This window comes from Acyrthosiphon pisum, chromosome A1 (assembly GCF_005508785.2).
Source record: "Acyrthosiphon pisum isolate AL4f chromosome A1, pea_aphid_22Mar2018_4r6ur, whole genome shotgun sequence".
Classification (NCBI taxonomy): domain Eukaryota; kingdom Metazoa; phylum Arthropoda; class Insecta; order Hemiptera; family Aphididae; genus Acyrthosiphon; species Acyrthosiphon pisum.
In genome coordinates this window covers 9,324,706-9,347,422 of record NC_042494.1, presented here as the reverse complement: position 1 = coordinate 9,347,422, position 22,717 = coordinate 9,324,706, and the positions used below count along the sequence as shown (strand labels likewise).

The 22,717-nt window shown below is 44.9% G+C and overlaps 4 protein-coding genes across 4 annotated transcripts; all 4 read left to right on the top strand.

The window, feature by feature from the left end:
* Nucleotides 1–817: 817 nt before the first annotated feature.
* On the top strand, nucleotides 818–3,182 carry LOC115033857. Its single transcript, XM_029488352.1, has 2 exons — nucleotides 818–1,083; nucleotides 1,154–3,182. Exons 1-2 carry the CDS (start codon nucleotides 818–820, stop codon nucleotides 3,180–3,182), a joined length of 2,295 nt encoding a protein of 764 aa, XP_029344212.1.
* Nucleotides 3,183–6,010: 2,828 nt separating this feature from the next.
* Nucleotides 6,011–11,203, top strand: LOC115033856. Its single transcript, XM_029488348.1, has one exon. It carries the CDS (start codon nucleotides 6,011–6,013, stop codon nucleotides 11,201–11,203), a length of 5,193 nt encoding a protein of 1,730 aa, XP_029344208.1.
* A 2,873-nt stretch (nucleotides 11,204–14,076) lies between these two features.
* LOC115033853 lies at nucleotides 14,077–15,646 on the top strand. Its single transcript, XM_029488341.1, has 2 exons — nucleotides 14,077–14,342; nucleotides 14,413–15,646. The coding sequence occupies exons 1-2, from the start codon at nucleotides 14,077–14,079 to the stop codon at nucleotides 15,644–15,646; spliced, it is 1,500 nt and encodes a 499-aa protein (XP_029344201.1).
* A 3,557-nt stretch (nucleotides 15,647–19,203) lies between these two features.
* LOC115033851 lies at nucleotides 19,204–21,028 on the top strand. Its single transcript, XM_029488337.1, has 2 exons — nucleotides 19,204–19,469; nucleotides 19,540–21,028. Exons 1-2 carry the CDS (start codon nucleotides 19,204–19,206, stop codon nucleotides 21,026–21,028), a joined length of 1,755 nt encoding a protein of 584 aa, XP_029344197.1.
* The last annotated feature ends 1,689 nt before the right edge of the window (nucleotides 21,029–22,717 follow it).

Below are 22,717 nucleotides of genomic sequence, written 5' to 3'. Positions count from 1 at the left end.
TGGTTATTATTATTTTATTGTCTGCTGTTGACAGTTGAGTCTTAACAGTAGCACTTTCACCTAGTTATTATATTTATTATATATTTGTATAGCATAAGATTTAGGTGTGCGTCGTGGGTCGTGCCATTGCTCAGGTACTGTACTATAACTTTATATAATAATATTATTACTTTATTGTTTGTATTATATTATCCTCTTTAGGGTTGCTCAACTGAGGTTTAAGGGTTATATTTTACATAATTGTTTATTTCTCTAGTTCATAGTTATTATAATCAATTTAATTATTATAACTAGTATTGCATTGTTCGGTCACACCTGGGTTTTGATTAAATTATAATAGTAGGTGCTCCCTGAGTATTTTAATTTGTCTTAACTGTCATTAGTTGTTATATTGAGTGGGAGCTAGCGTTTAATTAGTTGCTTGTCTAGTTATTGCCTACACCAACGTTCATATTATATTCTTATTAGTTGATTTGTTTATTGTTTGACGTTGTTCATCATCTGATCTGTGATTGTATTTTATCAGCTGTATAGTTCGTGTAGGTTGATGATTGCATAGGTGTTGCCTATATCAATTAAGTCTTCTGACTTTTAAGTAACCAATTTAATTGCTACTGCTTAATCATTATCATTTGGCATCGTTGCTCAACGTTTTGCATTGTGTGACTTCATATTGATTATTTTAATTGGTTGAGCTTGCTCTGTGCTCTTGCATTTGATCTGTTCTGTATCATATTGACGTTCAACAACTAATCATATTCTGCTTTGATTGATTACTGTGGTTAGGCTCACCTGTGCATACTAGTGTATTAGTAACATGGGTGACGTAGAACGGGATGCTCGAGCCAAGGAGCGAACGATACTGCGTCGAGATTGTGTAGTGGCCAGGATTCGCCATATTCATCAACTGGCTACTAATTTAGCAACTAACCAGGCTGTTCGGCCTCAGTTAGCTGTTGCTATTCAGGACCTGGATGCATTGTGGGCCAGTCTTGAGGTAGAAAATAATGATTTGTTGTCAATCCTATCTAATTTGAATTTGCTGACAGAGTTTCCAGTAGAGTTGGATGTTGAGATCCGATCGTTAGTAGTGGAAATTAAGGCTGGTGGATATCCAAATCCCACGCTACATCGGTTGCTACACTGGTTGTAGTTACGTTCTCTGTGGTTTCTGTGATGCTTCCGAGAAGGGATATGCGGCTGTAGCGTATCTCCGCGTGACTGATCCGTCCGGAGCTACGGCCACATACCTCCTGGGTGCTAAAACCAAGCTAGCCCCAATGAAGACCATGACGATACCACGACTGGAGTTAAATGGTGCATTGCTCCTTGCATCATGGTTGGCCAGGCTCAAGCGCATTTTGGAGTTCCAGTTGGGAATTTCTGATATCTTCGCGTGGTCTGATTCGTCCATAGTTTTATCGTGGTTGAACATCCCGCATACGTCGTTCAAGACGTTCGTGTCGAACCGGATATTTCAAATCCAGTCCGCAGTACCTGGTTGCTGCTGGCAACATGTGCGTTCCGAGGATAATCCGGATGACTGCGCGTCTCGAGGTCTCCTTCCTGACGAGCTTAAGCGATGCAAGCTCTATTGGCGGGGTCCGACCTTCTTGCAATCTCCAGTCGAAGCTTGGTCTCAGGAAATCCCACAGTTACAATTGGAAGAGCTGCCGGAAGTAAAACCAGTGTGTTTATTGACTCGTGAAGATCCTCCAGTCGAATGGTTTATTCGGTTCTCCTCCTTTCATCAGATGATCCGCGTAGTAGCTCAGGTACGTCGGTTCATTCGGTTGTGTCAAAAGAGAAAGGTTGAGTTAGGGTTTTTGAAACAATCTGAATTGGATGAGGCTATGCTCGTGATCGTTAGGAGCGCTCAGGAATGCTATTTGAGTCAGCTAGTAGTTGGCCTGCGTCGGGGGAGCCCGGTCCAGTCCAAGGCGTTAGCCCGCCTGTGCCCGTTCTTGGATTCCGACGGCATAATCCGCGTTGGCGGACGGATGCAGAACTCCAATTGGTCGGAGAGAAGAAAGCATCCTATGCTAGTCCCGAAAGAGTCTCACTTAGCGGTTCTGATTACACGTCATTGGCATCTTTATGCATGTCACGCTCGTCCGCGGTTGCTCATCGCTCTCGTTCAGCAGCGATTTTGGGTCATCGGCGTTCGCCTGATAGTTCATCGGGTGATTCGCAAATGCGTGTTATGTGCGAAAATGTCGGCTAATCATCCACAACCCATCATGGCTGCTCTGCCAGGATTCCGGGTCCGAGAAGCTCATCCGTTTTCAATAGTCGGCATAGATTACGCGGGTCCCTTACAGATGAAGGAACTCAGTCTGCGAAAGGCGCGCATCGTAAAGGTTTACATTGCGGTTTTTGTCTGTATGACCACCAAAGCGGTGCACCTAGAACCAGTGTCTGCTCTCTCGACTGAGGCCTTCTTGTTGACTCTAGATAGATTCGTTGCTCGCCGTGGCCTACCGTCGTCCATCTATTCTGATTGTGGCACCAATTTTGTTGGTGCGGCGAGGCAGCTGCGTCTTTTGGTCAACAATCCGGATAGTAGAGATCAGTTGTCAGGTCATATAGCGTGCGAATGGCATTTCAACCCTCCTGGCGCTCCCCATTTTGGAGGAATTTGGGAAGCCGCCGTTAAGTCGGCGAAGTCATTGCTTGTTCGTGCAATGGATTCCCAAATTTGGACCTTGGAAGAGTTCACAACGGTGTCGTGTAGGGTAGAGGCTGCCTTGAATTTGCGTCCCCTAGTACCAGCATCATCCGACCCAAATGATTTAGAATGTTTGACGCCCGGTCACTTTTTGATTGGTCGTCCTCTGTTGTCAATCCCAGAACCTGTTAGTACCAGTGCACAAGTGGGACTGCAGACTCGCTGGAAGCTCCTCCAGCAGTCTTTCCAGTTCTTTTGGCGACGTTGGTCTCGAGAGTATTTGAACACCCTCCAAGCTCGTGGTAGGTGGACGAAGGCTGATACCAATCTCGAAGTTGGTACCATGGTTATCGTCAAGGTTAATGACGCGCCCCCGCTGTCGTGGCCATTAGGAAGAATTATTGAGGTGTATCCAGGAACCGATAAGGTGGTACGGGTAGCTAAAGTTATTACCAAACAGGGGGTGTTTACTAGACCGGTGGTGAAACTAGTACCTCTCCCCACAGATCCGTAGATATCCGTATCCCTGTTTCCTGTATCCATTTGCACTTTATGTTTGTATGTTATTGCTATGCTCATTATGTTAATAACTAATTGTCTTACCAGCCATCATCACGCCTGCTACTGGATGTTGCGTCGGCTGTTCTGCCTCGGGTACTAGGTGAGGTATGGTAATTTTTATTGTTAATCTTTTGTTATATTTTCAGGTATTAAGCTGTTATAATATTAAAAAAAAAAAAAAATGTAACTAAAGACTTTACTTGTGATATTAATTAACTTTTGTTCCTATTAAATATTGTAATGCTAGCTCAGCTATTGCTCTAGCCATTGTTAATGTTATTAAATTAATTTATTTCTTTGCAAAAAAAGACTGTTAATGATGTTGCCCCTTTGTAAAAAACTCGATCATCGCTCTGGGCTGCTCAACCGCTCATTCAACTGCTCCGTTCAACTGCTCAACTGCTCCGTTCATTCTGTTCAACTGCTCAACTGCTCCGTTCATTCTGCTCCGTCCAACTGCTCAACTGCTCCGTTCAACTGCTCATTCGACTGCTCCGCTCAACAGCTCAACTGCTCTGTTCAAGTGGTCACTTGCTCGGCCACCTATATCAGGACTGATCGAAGTCTGTTGCAAGTTCGCTGTACTTGCAAGGGGGAGTATGTTCGATCCGTTTGATAAGAAGCGGCCGCCGTCGGTGGTCGCGCTGTGTTGACCACCACGGTAATCGAATAGGTAATGAGTAACCATGTTCGTGGGCGCTGCGCGCCAGCAGCCGCAATGTTGGCAACACTACCGGTGACCGTTACCGGCGCTCGGCGCAGGCGAGCTCGGTCGTCCGCGTCACTCTCGTCACCTTTCGTGTTCAACGAGTACACCACAGCTCCGTGTTTGCGTTTGCTCTACTCGCTCGTCCGTCAGCCATGTTTTCCCGTGTGGAAGTGCTCCGGAAAACGTGTTCTATAGTTTTTTGGACATCGTGGTTGTTCGGCCGTTCAGCTCGTGTTGCTCATTCTATTGACTGTCGTCGTCCAGTCTGTGATTCGATCGTGAATCGTTAAGCTCATAACCACCAGCTCCGTGTAGTTTTACCTACTCTCATATACTTCGCGTCCACGTGCGCAGCCGACCGCTCGTTGCTCCACGACACAACGGGGCATCCGCTCACACCCGTGGTCCAGTTCAGCAGCTCCGCATCTACAGTCCATCAGCTCAAGACACCAGCCAGGGAGGCAGCTCAGTCGGTGATCCCCGTTTCCCCCCCTGTATTAATATTGTAATATTGTTTCATAATTAATTACCTACTGCTCATGTGGAACAATACATGCGTCTGATAGTCAGAAATTCTTGTTATTATTTAATCGCTTTATAAATTGCCTTACTCCACAATCGTCCTGAGAACCGTATGTCAGACGACAACCGCTAGGCAGGATCGTCGGCATAAACATTTGGTAGCAGAGCGTGGTTGATTGGTCCATCAACAGATCTGGTACTCAGGATACATGTGAGTAGTGCATTTTGTTTGTAGCTATAGCATATGAGTTTAAAGTGTATAAATTTATTTATCCCTTTCCTAATTCCTACCTACTTAGTGCTCTTAGCTATTAAGATTATTAGCTTTGCTGATTATTATATTATATTTGTGATTATGGGGTCTCAATATTAATATAATATATAGTGTGGGTACTTGTCAGTAGAATATAGGTATAAGAATTTAACTCAACCGACTGCTCAGTTAGTATTACATTATTTATAATAATTAAACTTATTATTTTAGTGTTGAGTTATATTCACTGTATCCGTGTTCGTGCGGTTAGGTTGTTATTATAATTAATTAATTTAAATTTACTTTAATTACCTATTACAATAATTATTAGATAGATTATGTTATTATACCGGTGCTCCCTGGGTTGAATTTATTTATTGTTTTGTAATATTGGGTATACCTAGCTATAGGTTCTTGCTTACTGGCTGCTGGTCTAGTGAACACCTATCTTAATGATTATAGTTTATTTAATTAATTGGGTTGGTTATTATTATTTTATTGTCTGCTGTTGACAGTTGAGTCTTAACAGTAGCACTTTCACCTAGTTATTATATTTATTATATATTTGTATAGCATAAGATTTAGGTGTGCGTCGTGGGTCGTGCCATTGCTCAGGTACTGTACTATAACTTTATATAATAATATTATTACTTTATTGTTTGTATTATATTATCCTCTTTAGGGTTGCTCAACTGAGGTTTAAGGGTTATATTTTACATAATTGTTTATTTCTCTAGTTCATAGTTATTATAATCAATTTAATTATTATAACTAGTATTGCATTGTTCGGTCACACCTGGGTTTTGATTAAATTATAATAGTAGGTGCTCCCTGAGTATTTTAATTTGTCTTAACTGTCATTAGTTGTTATATTGAGTGGGAGCTAGCGTTTAATTAGTTGCTTGTCTAGTTATTGCCTACACCAACGTTCATATTATATTTTTATTAGTTGATTTGTTTATTGTTTGACGTTGTTCATCGTCTGATCTGTGATTGTATTTTATCAGCTGTATAGTTAGTGTAGGTTGATGATTGCATAGGTGTTGCCTATATCAATTAAATCTTCTGACTTTTAAGTAACCAATTTAATTGCTACTGCTTAATCATTATCATTTGGCATCGTTGCTCAACGTTTTGCATTGTGTGACTTCATATTGATTATTTTAATTGGTTGAGCTTGCTCGTGCTCTTGCATTTGATCTGTTCTGTATCATATTGACGTTCAACAACTAATCATATTCTGCTTTGATTGATTACTGTGGTTAGGCTCACCTGTGCATACTAGTGTATTAGTAACATGGGTGACGTAGAACGGGATACTCGAGCCAAGGAGCGAACGATACTGCGTCGAGATGGTGTCGTGGCCAGGATTCGCCATATTCATCAACTGGCTACTAGTTTAGCAACTAACCAGGCTGTTCGGCCTCAGTTAGCTGTTGCTATTCAGGACCTGGATGCATTGTGGGCCAGTTTTGAGGTAGAAAATAATGATTTGTTGTCAATCCTATCTAATTTGAATTTGCTGACAGAGTTTCCAGTAGGGTTGGATGTTGAGATCCGTTCGTTAGTAGTGGAAATTAAGGCTGTGTGGAATGAAGCGCAACCGGCTTTAGGTGTGAGCGTTGGTACCGTTCAGCGAGTGACGTATGAGACCACTGGTGACAATTCGAGTACTTCTGCTGGGTCGTCCAAAGATTGTCCAGCATCATATGCGCCTTCACCTTTGGCACCCATGAGACTACCTGAAATCCCCCTACCATATTTCGACGGTGACTGCCAGAATTGGCCAGCCTTTAGGGACTTATTCGGAAATTTGGTGGCCAATAATGACAAGATTCTTGATGTAACCAAGTTTTATTATTTGGTCGGGTGTCTTCACCCTGATCCTCAGGAAGTGATCAAAGGGTTTTCTATTTCGAACGAGTCTTTCACCCTCGCATGGGATGCGTTGACCGAACGCTATGACAAACCGCGCAAGTTGGCGTCGTCAATCATTGACAAATTGATAAACGCCCCTGTCGCAAGTTCGGAGAATCATGCTGCTCTGCAGAAGTTCCTGTCGGTGTTTGATGAAAATATTGCGATCTTGGAATCGCTTCAGATTCCAGATTTAGCGTCGTTCTTGTTGTTTTCATTGGCCGCTCGGTGCTTACCGACATTTTCTAGACGTCAGTTCGAGTCTGAGAATACTGAAGAGTATCCATCGATCCAGAGTGTAATCAAGTTTGTCAAGGCAAGGATCCAGGTTATCGAGAATGCTGGTGTACAGCCGTCAGGAAGTTCGTCCAAATCGGCCAGTACCAAGAAACCTGGTTTCCGGCGAGATACCAAGACAACTTTAGTAGCTGCTAAGCCGTCAGCAGCTGCCAAACCTACATCGTCCAAAACGACGCAAGCAAGGTCATCCTCCACGAAGTGCTTCTCGTGTTCTGGTGCTCACCAGTTGGACGACTGTTCAAAATTCAAGGCCTTGTCTGTCGATGAACGATATAAGGTCGTATGCACTCATCGTCTGTGCATGGTTTGCTTTGGTGAAGGTCATATGTCATACAAGTGTCCGTCATCATGTGCCACATGTAAGCGCCGTCATCATGCATTACTACATCGTGACTCGGATTCGAAGACTGTCAGTGCTCCAGCTGCCATGCTTGGTCGGCAACAATCCCCAACGGTGCTACTAGGGACAGCTCTGGTCCAAGTACAAGATACAGTGGGGAGTTGCCGCACTATACGTGCGCTAATCGATTCGGCTTCACAGATAAGCGCGATAACATCAAACTGCTGTGAGCGTTTGGGACTCAAACCATCGCGTTGGACAGTGCCCGTCACAGGACTGTCTGGTCAAAGGGTACCGGATGTACATGGCGTTGTTCAGCTGACGATCCAGCCGCGAAATCGCCCTACGCCGTCAATAAGTGTCAAACCTTGGGTGCTGTCTTCGATCACTACCGACATGCCAGCTCGGCAATTACCAGCTCAGGTCCGGGCTAGGTGTAGCCACTTGACTCTGGCAGATCCGAGTTTCGACAAACCTGCTCCCGTCGATATGCTCATCGGCGCCGACATCTTTCCACAAGTCTGGAATGACAAAAGCAGTTCGTTAGGCCCAGGATTCCCTTCAGTGTACAGCTCGGTCTTCGGTTGGGTCCTGATTGGTCCGGTACAAGAACATCCAGACATTGGAGCTCAGTCGATGTTGGTGTCCTTGGTGTCTTCATTGGAAGCTCTCATGGAAAGATTCTGGTTGGTAGAGGAACCGGACGCGGCTCCGCAGCAGTTCACGGAAGATGGTCTGTGTGAAGAGTTGTTCCACTCGGAAGTCAACAGGGATTCGCAGGGCCGATTTTCTGTGCCACTTCCTTTTCGCTCAGGTCAACCAGTGAAGTCCTTTCCGGGTTCTCGGCAGGTAGCCCTCAATCGGTTTCTGCAGCTAGAGCGGAAGTTGGCGGCAGATAACATCTTATATGCAGCCTACCGCAAGTTCATGTCCGAGTATGAGGAACTCGGTCATATGACCCGGGCAGAGGGTGTCGGACAGTATTATATCCCGCATCATGCGGTCCAGAAGGTTGAAGGGGATGATGTCAAGCTTCGAGTAGTGTTCGATGCTTCGGCGAAGTGTCACTCGGGAATATCCCTCAACCAGTGTTTGCTAGTAGGACCAAAGTTGCAACAAGACATTGTTGATGTCTTGGTTGGGTTCAGGGTGAATAAGGTGGCATTCACAACGGACATTTGTAAGATGTATCGACAGATTGAGGTACTGCCGCAATATCGAGGATATCAGTACATCCTGTGGCGCGAATCACCTCAAGTCGCTGTCAAAGAGTATACCCTGAACACCGTCACATATGGGGTAAATAGTGCTCCCTATTTAGCTCTGAGGGTTCTCCGCTACATCGCCGACACGGAATGCGCAGATCAGCCAGACGTGAAGGGAGCGTTGTACAACCAAACGTACATGGATGATATATGTGTTGGCGCGGAGTCATTGGAAGCTGCCAAAGCGTTGCAGTCCAACCTGATCAAGATTCTCGCCAGATCCGGTCTGCAACTACGGAAATGGGCTAGCAACACTCCTGAGTTGCTGGACCATCTGCATCCGGAAGATCGTTCTGGAAGTCCGTTATCGTTCGAACAAAATAATGCCACGCATGTGTTAGGCATGTTGTGGAACCATGATCTGGACTATTTTTCCTTCGCCGTCAACAATTTTAAATTGGTTCTCACAAAGCGAGGTGTTCTGTCCATGATCGCCAGGATTTTTGATCCGCTAGGTATGCTGTCGCCAACTATATTCTATGCAAAGACGATTATGCAACGCCTGTGGCTCGCGCAGGTTGATTGGGACAGTCGGATCCCGTCGGATATCGCGGATGATTGGACCCGCTTCTACCATTCACTGGGTTGGCTGGTGGATATCCAAATCCCACGCTACATCGGTTGCTACACTGGTTGTAGTTACGTTCTCTGTGGTTTCTGTGATGCTTCCGAGAAGGGATATGCGGCTGTAGCGTATCTCCGCGTGACTGATCCGTCCGGAGCTACGGCCACATATCTCCTGGGTGCTAAAACCAAGCTAGCCCCAATGAAGACCATGACGATACCACGACTGGAGTTAAGTGGTGCATTGCTCCTTGCATCATGGTTGGCCAGACTCAAACGCATTTTGGAGTTCCAGTTGGGAATTTCTGATGTCTTCGCGTGGTCTGATTCGTCCATAGTTTTATCGTGGTTGAACATCCCGCATACGTCGTTCAAGACGTTCGTGTCGAACCGGATATTTCAGATCCAGTCCGCAGTACCTGGTTGCTGCTGGCAACATGTGCGTTCCGAGGATAATCCGGCTGACTGCGCATCTCGAGGTCTCCTTCCTGACGAGCTTAAGCGATGCAAGCTCTATTGGCGGGGTCCGACCTTCTTGCAATCTCCAGTCGAAGCTTGGTCTCAGGAAATCCCACAGTTACAATTGGAAGAGCTGCCGGAAGTAAAACCAGTGTGTTTATTGACTCGTGAAGATCCTCCGGTCGAATGGTTTATTCGGTTCTCCTCCTTTCATCAGATGATCCGCGTAGTAGCTCAGGTACGTCGGTTCATTCGGTTGTGTCAAAAGAGAAAGGTTGAGTTAGGGTTTTTGAAACAATCTGAATTGGATGAGGCTATGCTCGTGATCGTTAGGAGCGCTCAGGAATGCTATTTGAGTCAGCTAGTAGTTGGCCTGCGTCGGGGGAGCCCGGTCCAGTCCAAGGCGTTAGCCCGCCTGTGCCCGTTCTTGGATTCAGACGGCATAATCCGCGTTGGCGGACGGATGCAGAACTCCAATTGGTCGGAGAAAAGAAAGCATCCTATGCTAGTCCCGAAAGAGTCTCACTTAGCGGTTCTGATTACACGTCATTGGCATCTTTATGCATGTCACGCTCGACCGCGGTTGCTCATCGCTCTCGTTCAGCAGCGATTTTGGGTCATCGGCGTTCGCCTGATAGTTCATCGGGTGATTCGCAAATGCGTGTTATGTGCGAAAATGTCGGCTAATCATCCCCAACCCATCATGGCTGCTCTGCCAGGATTCCGGGTCCGAGAAGCTCATCCGTTTTCAATAGTCGGCATAGATTACGCGGGTCCCTTACAGATGAAGGAACTCAGTCTGCGAAAGGCGCGCATCGTAAAGGTTTACATTGCGGTTTTTGTCTGTATGACCACCAAAGCGGTGCACCTAGAACCAGTGTCTGCTCTCTCGACTGAGGCCTTCTTGTTGACTCTAGATAGATTCGTTGCTCGCCGTGGCCTACCGTCGTCCATCTATTCTGATTGTGGCACCAATTTTGTTGGTGCGGCGAGGCAGCTGCGTCTTTTGGTCAACAATCCGGATAGTAGAGATCAGTTGTCAGGTCATATAGCGTGCGAATGGCATTTCAACCCTACTGGTGCTCCCCATTTTGGAGGAATTTGGGAAGCCGCCGTTAAGTCGGCGAAGTCATTGCTTGTTCGTGCAATGGATTCCCAAACTTGGACCTTGGAAGAGTTCACAACGGTGTTGTGTAGGGTAGAGGCTGCCTTGAATTCGCGTCCCCTAGTACCAGCATCATCGGACCCAAATGATTTAGAATGTTTGACGCCCGGTCATTTCTTAATTGGTCGTCCTCTGTTGTCAATCCCAGAACCTGTTAGTACCAGTGCACAAGTGGGACTGCAGACTCGCTGGAAGCTCCTCCAGCAGTCTTTCCAGTTCTTTTGGCGACGTTGGTCTCGAGAGTATTTGAACACCCTCCAAGCTCGTGGTAGGTGGACGAAGGCTGATACCAATCTCGAAGTTGGTACCATGGTTATCGTCAAGGTTAATGACGCGCCCCCGCTATCGTGGCCATTAGGAAGAATTATTGAGGTGTATCCAGGAACCGATAAGGTGGTACGGGTAGCTAAAGTTATTACCAAACAGGGGGTGTTTACTAGACCGGTGGTGAAACTAGTACCTCTCCCCACAGATCCGTAGATATCCGTATCCCTGTTTCCTGTATCCATTGGCACTTTATGTTTGTATGTTATTGCTATGCTCATTATGTTAATAATTAATTGTCTTACCAGCCATCATCACGCCTGCTACTGGATGTTGCGTCGGCTGTTCTGCCTCGTGTACTAGGTGAGGTATGGTAATTTTTATTGTTAACCTCTTGTTATATTTTCAGGTATTAAGCTGTTATAATATTTTTAAAAAAATGTAACTAAAGACTTTGTTTGTGATATTAATTAACTTTTGTTCCTATTAAATATTGTAATGCTAGTTCAGCTATTGCTCTAGCCATTGTTAATGTTATTAAATTTATTTATTTCTTTGCAAAAAAAGACTGTTAATGATGTTGCCCCTTTGTAAAAAACTCGATCATCGCTCTGGGCTGCTCAACTGCTCCGTTCATCCGTTCAACTGCTCAACCGCTCATTCAACTGCTCCGTTCAACTGCTCAACTGCTCCGTTCATTCTGCTCAACTGCTCCGTTCATTCTGCTCCGTCCAACTGCTCAACTGCTCCGTCCAACTGCTCAACTGCTCCGTCCAACTGCTCAACTGCTCATTCAACTGCTCCGTTCAACAGCTCAACTGCTCTGTTCAAGTGGTCACTTGCTCGGCCACCTATATCAGGACTGATCGAAGTCTGTTGCAAGTTCGCTGTACTTGCAAGGGGGAGTATGTTCGATCCGTTTGATAAGAAGCTGCCGCCGTCGGTGGTCGCGCTGTGTTGACCACCACGGTAATCGAATAGGTAATCAGTAACCATGTTCGTGGGCGCTGCGCGCCAGCAGCCGCAATGTTGGCAACACTACCAGTGACCGTTACCGGCGCTCGGCGCAGGCGAGCTCGGTCGTCCGCGTCACTCTCGTCACTCTTCGTGTTCAACGAGTCCACCACAGCTCCGTGTTTGCGTTTGCTCTACTCGCTCGTCCGTCAGCCATTTTTCCCCGTTTGGAAGTGCTCCGGAAAACGTGTTCAATAGTTTTTTACACATCGTGGTTGTTCGGCCGTTCAGCTCGTGTTGCTCATTCTATTGACTGTCGTCGTCCAGTCTGTGATTCGATTGTGAATCGTAAAGCTCATAACCACCAGCTCCGTGTAGTTTTACCTACTCTCATATACTTCGCGTCCACGTGCGCAGCCGACCGCTCGTTGCTCCACGACACAACGGGGCTTCCGCTCGCACCCGTGGTCCAGTTCAGCAGCTCAGCATCTACAGTCCATCAGCTCAAGACACCAGCCAGGGAGGCAGCTCAGTCGGTGATCCCCGTTTCCCCCCCTGTATTAATATTGTAATATTGTTTCATAATTAATTACCTACTGCTCATGTGGAACAATACATGCGTCTGATAGTCAGAAATTCTTGTTATTATTTAATAGCTTTATAAATTGCCTTACTCCACAATCGTCCCGAGAACCGTAAGTCAGACGACAACCGCTAGGCAGGATCGTCGGCATAAACATTTGGTAGCAGAGCGTGGTTGATTGGTCCATCAACAGATCTGGTACTCAGGATACATGTGAGTAGTGCATTTTGTTTGTAGCTATAGCATATGAGTTTAAAGTGTATAAATTTATTTATCCCTTTCCTAATTCCTACCTACTTAGTGCTCTTAGCTATTAAGATTATTAGCTTTGCTGATTATTATATTATATTTGTGATTATGGGGTCTCAATATTAATATAATATATAGTGTGGGTACTTTTCAGTAGAATATAGGTATAAGAATTTAACTCAACCGACTGCTCAGTTAGTGTTACATTATTTATAATAATTAAACTTATTATTTTAGTGTTGAGTTATATTCACTGTATCCGTGTTCGTGCGGTTAGGTTGTTATTATAATTAATTAATTTAAATTTACTTTAATTACCTATTACAATAATTATTAGATAAATTATGTTATTATACCGGTGCTCCCTGGGTTGAATTTATTTATTGTTTTGTAATATTGGGTATACCTAGCTATAGGTTCTTGCTTACTGGCTGCTGGTCTAGTGAACACCTATCTTAATGATTATAGTTTATTTAATTAATTGGGTTGGTTATTATTATTTTATTGTCTGCTGTTGACAGTTGAGTCTTAACAGTAGCACTTTCACCTAGTTATTATATTTATTATATATTTGTATAGCATAAGATTTAGGTGTGCGTCGTGGGTCGTGCCATTGCTCAGGTACTGTACTATAACTTTATATAATAATATTATTACTTTATTGTTTGTATTATATTATCCTCTTTAGGGTTGCTCAACTGAGGTTTAAGGGTTATATTTTACATAATTGTTTATTTCTCTAGTTCATAGTTATTATAATCAATTTAATTATTATAACTAGTATTGCATTGTTCGGTCACACCTGGGTTTTGATTAAATTATAATAGTAGGTGCTCCCTGAGTATTTTAATTTGTCTTAACTGTCATTAGTTGTTATATTGAGTGGGAGCTAGCGTTTAATTAGTTGCTTGTCTAGTTATTGCCTACACCAACGTTCATATTATATTTTTATTAGTTGATTTGTTTATTGTTTGACGTTGTTCATCGTCTGATCTGTGATTGTATTTTATCAGCTGTATAGTTAGTGTAGGTTGATGATTGCATAGGTGTTGCCTATATCAATTAAATCTTCTGACTTTTAAGTAACCAATTTAATTGCTACTGCTTAATCATTATCATTTGGCATCGTTGCTCAACGTTTTGCATTGTGTGACTTCATATTGATTATTTTAATTGGTTGAGCTTGCTCGTGCTCTTGCATTTGATCTGTTCTGTATCATATTGACGTTCAACAACTAATCATATTCTGCTTTGATTGATTACTGTGGTTAGGCTCACCTGTGCATACTAGTGTATTAGTAACATGGGTGACGTAGAACGGGATGCTCGAGCCAAGGAGCGAACGATACTGCGTCGAGATGGTGTAGTGGCCAGGATTCGCCATATTCATCAACTGGCTACTAGTTTAGCAACTAACCAGGCTGTTCGGCCTCAGTTAGCTGTTGCTATTCAGGACCTGGATGCATTGTGGGCCAGTTTTGAGGTAGAGAATAATGATTTGTTGTCAATCCTATCTAATTTGAATTTGCTGACAGAGTTTCCAGTAGGGTTGGATGTTGAGATCCGATCGTTAGTAGTGGAAATTAAGGCTGGTGGATATCCAAATCCCACGCTACATCGGTTGCTACACTGGTTGTAGTTACGTTCTCTGTGGTTTCTGTGATGCTTCCGAGAAGGGATATGCGGCTGTAGCGTATCTCCGCGTGACTGATCCGTCCGGAGCTACGGCCACATACCTCCTGGGTGCTAAAACCAAGCTAGCCCCAATGAAGACCATGACGATACCACGACTGGAGTTAAATGGTGCATTGCTCCTTGCATCATGGTTGGCCAGGCTCAAGCGCATTTTGGAGTTCCAGTTGGGAATTTCTGATGTCTTCGCGTGGTCTGATTCGTCCATAGTTTTATCGTGGTTGAACATCCCGCATACGTCGTTCAAGACGTTCGTGTCGAACCGGATATTTCAAATCCAGTCCGCAGTACCTGGTTGCTGCTGGCAACATGTGCGTTCCGAGGATAATCCGGCTGACTGCGCGTCTCGAGGTCTCCTTCCTGACGAGCTTAAGCGATGCAAGCTCTATTGGCGGGGTCCGACCTTCTTGCAATCTCCAGTCGCAGCTTGGTCTCAGGAAATCCCACAGTTACAATTGGAAGAGCTGCCGGAAGTAAAACCAGTGTGTTTATTGACTCGTGAAGATCCTCCAGTCGAATGGTTTATTCGGTTCTCCTCCTTTCATCAGATGATCCGCGTAGTAGCTCAGGTACGTCGGTTCATTCGGTTGTGTCAAAAGAGAAAGGTTGAGTTAGGGTTTTTGAAACAATCTGAATTGGATGAGGCTATGCTCGTGATCGTTAGGAGCGCTCAGGAATGCTATTTGAGTCAGCTAGTAGTTGGCCTGCGTCGGGGGAGCCCGGTCCAGTCCAAGGCGTTAGCCCGCCTGTGCCCGTTCTTGGATTCAGACGGCATAATCCGCGTTGGCGGACGGATGCAGAACTCCAATTGGTCGGAGAGAAGAAAGCATCCTATGCTAGTCCCGAAAGAGTCTCACTTAGCGGTTCTGATTACACGTCATTGGCATCTTTATGCATGTCACGCTCGACCGCGGTTGCTCATCGCTCTCGTTCAGCAGCGATTTTGGGTCATCGGCGTTCGCCTGATAGTTCATCGGGTGATTCGCAAATGCGTGTTATGTGCGAAAATGTCGGCTAATCATCCCCAACCCATCATGGCTGCTCTGCCAGGATTCCGGGTCCGAGAAGCTCATCCGTTTTCAATAGTCGGCATAGATTACGCGGGTCCCTTACAGATGAAGGAACTCAGTCTGCGAAAGGCGCGCATCGTAAAGGTTTACATTGCGGTTTTGTCTGTATGACCACCAAAGCGGTGCACCTAGAACCAGTGTCTGCTCTCTCGACTGAGGCCTTCTTGTTGACTCTAGATAGATTCGTTGCTCGCCGTGGCCTACCGTCGTCCATCTATTCTGATTGTGGCACCAATTTTGTTGGTGCGGCGAGGCAGCTGCGTCTTTTGGTCAACAATCCGGATAGTAGAGATCAGTTGTCAGGTCATATTGCGTGCGAATGGCATTTCAACCCTCCTGGTGCTCCCCATTTTGGAGGAATTTAGGAAGCCGCCGTTAAGTCGGCGAAGTCATTGCTTGTTCGTGCAATGGATTCCCAAATTTGGACCTTGGAAGAGTTCACAACGGTGTTGTGTAGGGTAGAGGCTGCTTTGAATTCGCGTCCCCTAGTACCAGCATCATCCGACCCAAATGATTTAGAATGTTTGACGCCCGGTCATTTTTTGATTGGTCGTCCTCTGTTGTCAATCCCAGAACCTGTTAGTACCAGTGCACAAGTGGGACTGCAGACTCGCTGGAAGCTCCTCCAGCAGTCTTTCCAGTTCTTTTGGCGACGTTGGTCTCGAGAGTATTTGAACACCCTCCAAGCTCGTGGTAGGTGGACGAAGACTGATACCAATCTCGAAGTTGGTACCATGGTTATCGTCAAGGTTAATGACGCGCCCCCGCTATCGTGGCCATTAGGAAGAATCATTGAGGTGTATCCAGGAACCGATAAGGTGGTACGGGTAGCTAAAGTTATTACCAAACAGGGGGTGTTTACTAGACCGGTGGTGAAACTAGTACCTCTCCCCACAGATCCGTAGATATTGAGAATCCCCCTTGTCCCTGTTTCCTGTATCCACTTGCAATTTATGTTTGTATGTTATTGCTATGCTCATTATGTTAATAATTAATTGTCTTACCAGCCATCATCACGCCTGCTACTGGATGTTGCGTCGGCTGTTCTGCCTCGTGTACTAGGTGAGGTATGGTAATATTTATTGTTAACCTTTTGTTATATTTTCAGGTATTAAGCTGTTATAATATTTGTATATTTTAAAAAAAAAAATGTGTAACTAAAGACTTGTTTGTGATATTATATTAACTTTTGTTCCTATTAAATATTGTAATGCTAGTTCAGCTATTGCTCTAGCCATTGTTAATGTTATTAAATTAATTTATTTCTTTGCAAAAAAAGACTGTTAATGATGTTGCCCCTTTGTAAAAAACTCGATCATCGCTCTGGGCTGCTCAACTGTTCCGTTCATCCCTTCAACTGCTCAACTGCTCATTCAACTGCTCCGTTCAACAGCTCAACTGCTCTGTTCAAGTGGCCACTTGCTCGGCCACCTATATCAGGATTGATCGAAGTCTGTTGCAAGTTCGCTGTACTTGCAAGGGGGAGTATGTTCGATCCGTTTGATAAGAAGCTGCCGCCGTCGGTGGTCGCGCTGTGTTGACCACCACGGTAATCGAATAGGTAATGAGTAACCATGTTCGTGGGCGCTGCGCGCCAGCAGCCGCAATGTTGGCAACACTACCGGTGACCGTTACCGGCGCTCGGCGCAGGCGAGCTCGGTCGTCCGCGTCTCTCTCGTCACTCTTTTCGTGTTCAACGAGTACACCACAGCTCCGTGTTTGCGTTTGCTCTACTCGCTCGTCCGTCAGCCATGTTTTCCCGTGTGGAAGTGCTCCGGAAAACGTGTTCTATAGTTTTTTGGACATCGTGGTTGTTCGGCCGTTCAGCTCGTGTTGCTCATTCTATTGACTGTCGTCGTCCAGTCTGTGATTCGATTGTGAATCGTTAAGCTCATAACCACCAGCTCCGTGTAGTTTTACCTACTTCACATACTTCGCGTCCACGTGCGCAGCCGACCGCTCGTGGCTCCACGACACCACGGGGCATCCGCTCGCACCCGTGATCCAGTTCAGCAGCTCAGCATCTACAGTCCATCAGCTCAAGACACCAGCCAGGGAGGCAGCTCAGTCGGTGATCCCCGTTTCCCCCCCCTGTATTAATATTGTAATATTGTTTCATAATTAATTACCTACTGCTCATGTGGAACAATACATGCGTCTGATAGTCAGAAATTCTTGTTATTATTTAATTGCTTTATAAATTGCCTTACTCCACAATCGTCCCGAGAACCGTATGTCAGACGACAACCGCTAGGCAGGATCGTCGGCATAAACATTTGGTAGCAGAGCGTGGTTGATTGGTCCATCAACAGATCTGGTACTCAGGATACATGTGAGTAGTGCATTTTGTTTGTAGCTATAGCATATGAGTTTAAAGTGTATAAATTTATTTATCCCTTTCCTAATTCCTACCTACTTAGTGCTCTTAGCTATTAAGATTATTAGCTTTGCTGATTATATTATATTTGTGATTATGGGGTCTCAATATTAATATAATATATAGTGTGGGTACTTTTCAGTAGAATATAGGTATAAGAATTTAGCTCAACCGACTGCTCAGTTAGTGTTACATTATTTATAATAATTAAACTTATTATTTTAGTGTTGAGTTACATTCACTGTATCCGTGTTCGTGCGGTTAGGTTGTTATTATAATTAATTAATTTAAATTTACTTTAATTACTTATTACAATAATTATTAGATAAATTATGTTATTATACCGGTGCTCCCTGGGTTGAATTTATTTATTGTTTTGTAATATTGGGTATACCTAGCTATAGGTTCTTGCTTACTGGCTGCTGGTCTAGTGAACACCTATCTTAATGATTATAGTTTATTTAATTGATTGGGTTGGTTATTATTATTTTATTGTCTGCTGTTGACAGTTGAGTCTTAACAGTAGCACTTTCACCTAGTTATTATATTTATTATATATTTGTATAGCATAAGATTTAGGTGTGCGTCGTGGGTCGTGCCATTGCTCAGGTACTGTACTATAACTTTATATAATAATATTATTACTTTATTGTTTGTATTATATTATCCTCTTTAGGGTTGCTCAACTGAGGTTTAAGGGTTATATTTTACATAATTGTTTATTTCTCTAGTTCATAGTTATTATAATCAATTTAATTATTATAACTAGTATTGCATTGTTCGGTCACACCTGGGTTTTGATTAAATTATAATAGTAGGTGCTCCCTGAGTATTTTAATTTGTCTTAACTGTCATTAGTTGTTATATTGAGTCGGAGCTAGCGTTTAATTAGTTGCTTGTCTAGTTATTGCCTACACCAACGTTCATATTATATTTTTATTAGTTGATTTGTTTATTGTTTGACGTTGTTCATCATCTGATCTGTGATTGTATTTTATCAGCTGTATAGTTAGTGTAGGTTGATGATTGCATAGGTGTTGCCTATATCAATTAAGTCTTCTGACTTTTAAGTAACCAATTTAATTGCTACTGCTTAATCATTATCATTTGGCATCGTTGCTCAACGTTTTGCATTGTGTGACTTCATATTGATTATTTTAATTGGTTGAGCTTGCTCGTGCTCTTGCATTTGATCTGTTCTGTATCATATTGACGTTCAACAACTAATCATATTCTGCTTTGATTGATTACTGTGGTTAGGCTCACCTGTGCATACTAGTGTATTAGTAACATGGGTGACGTAGAACGGGATACTCGAGCCAAGGAGCGAACGATACTGCGTCGAGATGGTGTCGTGGCCAGGATTCGCCATATTCATCAACTGGCTACTAGTTTAGCAACTAACCAGGCTGTTCGGCCTCAGTTAGCTGTTGCTATTCAGGACCTGGATGCATTGTGGGCCAGTTTTGAGGTAGAAAATAATGATTTGTTGTCAATCCTATCTAATTTGAATTTGCTGACAGAGTTTCCAGTAGGGTTGGATGTTGAGATCCGATCGTTAGTAGTGGAAATTAAGGCTGGTGGATATCCAAATCCCACGCTACATCGGTTGCTACACTGGTTGTAGTTACGTTCTCTGTGGTTTCTGTGATGCTTCCGAGAAGGGATATGCGGCTGTAGCGTATCTCCGCGTGACTGATCCGTCCGGAGCTACGGCCACATACCTCCTGGGTGCTAAAACCAAGCTAGCCCCAATGAAGACCATGACGATACCACGACTGGAGTTAAGTGGTGCATTGCTCCTTGCATCATGGTTGGCCAGGCTCAAGCGCATTTTGGAGTTCCAGTTGGGAATTTCTAATGTCTTCGCGTGGTCTGATTCGTCCATAGTTTTATCGTGGTTGAACATCCCGCATACGTCGTTCAAGACGTTCGTGTCGAACCGGATATTTCAGATCCAGTCCGCAGTACCTGGTTGCTGCTGGCAACATGTGCGTTCCGAGGATAATCCGGCTGACTGCGCGTCTCGAGGTCTCCTTCCTGACGAGCTTAAGCGATGCAAGCTCTATTGGCGGGGTCCGACCTTCTTGCAATCTCCAGTCGAAGCTTGGTCTCAGGAAATCCCACAGTTACAATTGGAAGAGCTGCCGGAAGTAAAACCAGTGTGTTTATTGACTCGTGAAGATCCTCCGGTCGAATGGTTTATTCGGTTCTCCTCCTTTCATCAGATGATCCGCGTAGTAGCTCAGGTACGTCGGTTCATTCGGTTGTGTCAAAAGAGAAAGGTTGAGTTAGGGTTTTTGAAACAATCTGAATTGGATGAGGCTATGCTCGTGATCGTTAGGAGCGCTCCGGAATGCTATTTGAGTCAGCTAGTAGTTGGCCTGCGTCGGGGGAGCCCGGTCCAGTCCAAGGCGTTAGCCCGCCTGTGCCCGTTCTTGGATTCAGACGGCATAATCCGCGTTGGCGGACGGATGCAGAACTCCAATTGGTCGGAGAGAAGAAAGCATCCTATGCTAGTCCCGAAAGAGTCTCACTTAGCGGTTCTGATTACACGTCATTGGCATCTTTATGCATGTCACGCTCGACCGCGGTTGCTCATCGCTCTCGTTCAGCAGCGATTTTGGGTCATCGGCGTTCGCCTGATAGTTCATCGGGTGATTCGCAAATGCGTGTTATGTGCGAAAATGTCGGCTAATCATCCCCAACCCATCATGGCTGCTCTGCCAGGATTCCGGGTCCGAGAAGCTCATCCGTTTTCAACAGTCGGCATAGATTACGCGGGTCCCTTACAGATGAAGGAACTCAGTCTGCGAAAGGCGCGCATCGTAAAGGTTTACATTGCGGTTTTTGTCTGTATGACCACCAAAGCGGTGCACCTAGAACCAGTGTCTGCTCTCTCGACTGAGGCCTTCTTGTTGACTCTAGATAGATTCGTTGCTCGCCGTGGCCTACCGTCGTCCATCTATTCTGATTGTGGCACCAATTTTGTTGGTGCGGCGAGGCAGCTGCGTCTTTTGGTCAACAATCCGGATAGTAGAGATCAGTTGTCAGGTCATATTGCGTGCGAATGGCATTTCAACCCTCCTGGTGCTCCCCATTTTGGAGGAATTTAGGAAGCCGCCGTTAAGTCGGCGAAGTCATTGCTTGTTCGTGCAATGGATTCCCAAATTTGGACCTTGGAAGAGTTCACAACGGTGTTGTGTAGGGTAGAGGCTGCTTTGAATTCGCGTCCCCTAGTACCAGCATCATCCGACCCAAATGATTTAGAATGTTTGACGCCCGGTCATTTTTTGATTGGTCGTCCTCTGTTGTCAATCCCAGAACCTGTTAGTACCAGTGCACAAGTGGGACTGCAGACTCGCTGGAAGCTCCTCCAGCAGTCTTTCCAGTTCTTTTGGCGACGTTGGTCTCGAGAGTATTTGAACACCCTCCAAGCTCGTGGTAGGTGGACGAAGGCTGATACCAATCTCGAAGTTGGTACCATGGTTATCGTCAAGGTTAATGACGCGCCCCCGCTATCGTGGCCATTAGGAAGAATTATTGAGGTGTATCCAGGAACCGATAAGGTGGTACGGGTAGCTAAAGTTATTACCAAACAGGGGGTGTTTACTAGACCGGTGGTGAAACTAGTACCTCTCCCCACAGATCCGTAGATATCCGTATCCCTGTTTCCTGTATCCATTTGCACTTTATGTTTGTATGTTATTGCTATGCTCATTATGTTAATAATTAATTGTCTTACCAGCCATCATCACGCCTGCTACTGGATGTTGCGTCGGCTGTTCTGCCTCGTGTACTAGGTGAGGTATGGTAATTTTTATTGTTAACCTCTTGTTATATTTTCAGGTATTAAGCTGTTATAATATTAAAAAAAAAAAAATGTAACTAAAGACTTTACTTGTGATATTAATTAACTTTTGTTCCTATTAAATATTGTAATGCTAGTTCAGCTATTGCTCTAGCCATTGTTAATGTTATCAAATTAATTTATTTCTTTGCAAAACAAGACTGTTAATGATGTTGCCCCTTTGTAAAAAACTCGATCATCGCTCTGGGCTGCTCAACCGCTCATTCAACTGCTCCGTTCAACTGCTCAACTGCTCCGTTCATTCTGTTCAACTGCTCAACTGCTCCGTTCAACTGCTCATTCGACTGCTCCGCTCAACAGCTCAACTGCTCTGTTCAAGTGGTCACTTGCTCGGCCACCTATATCAGGACTGATCGAAGTCTGTTGCAAGTTCGCTGTACTTGCAAGGGGGAGTATGTTCGATCCGTTTGATAAGAAGCTGCCGCCGTCGGTGGTCGCGCTGTGTTGACCACCACGGTAATCGAATAGGTAATGAGTAACCATGTTCGTGGGCGCTGCGCGCCAGCAGCCGCAATGTTGGCAACACTACCGGTGACCGTTACCGGCGCTCGGCGCAGGCGAGCTCGGTCGTCCGCGTCTCTCTCGTCACTCTTTTCGTGTTCAACGAGTACACCACAGCTCCGTGTTTGCGTTTGCTCTACTCGCTCGTCCGTCAGCCATGTTTTCCCGTGTGGAAGTGCTCCGGAAAACGTGTTCTATAGTTTTTTGGACATCGTGGTTGTTCGGCCGTTCAGCTCGTGTTGCTCATTCTATTGACTGTCGTCGTCCAGTCTGTGATTCGATTGTGAATCGTTAAGCTCATAACCACCAGCTCCGTGTAGTTTTACCTACTTCACATACTTCGCGTCCACGTGCGCAGCCGACCGCTCGTGGCTCCACGACACAACGGGGCATCCGCTCGCACCCGTGATCCAGTTCAGCAGCTCAGCATCTA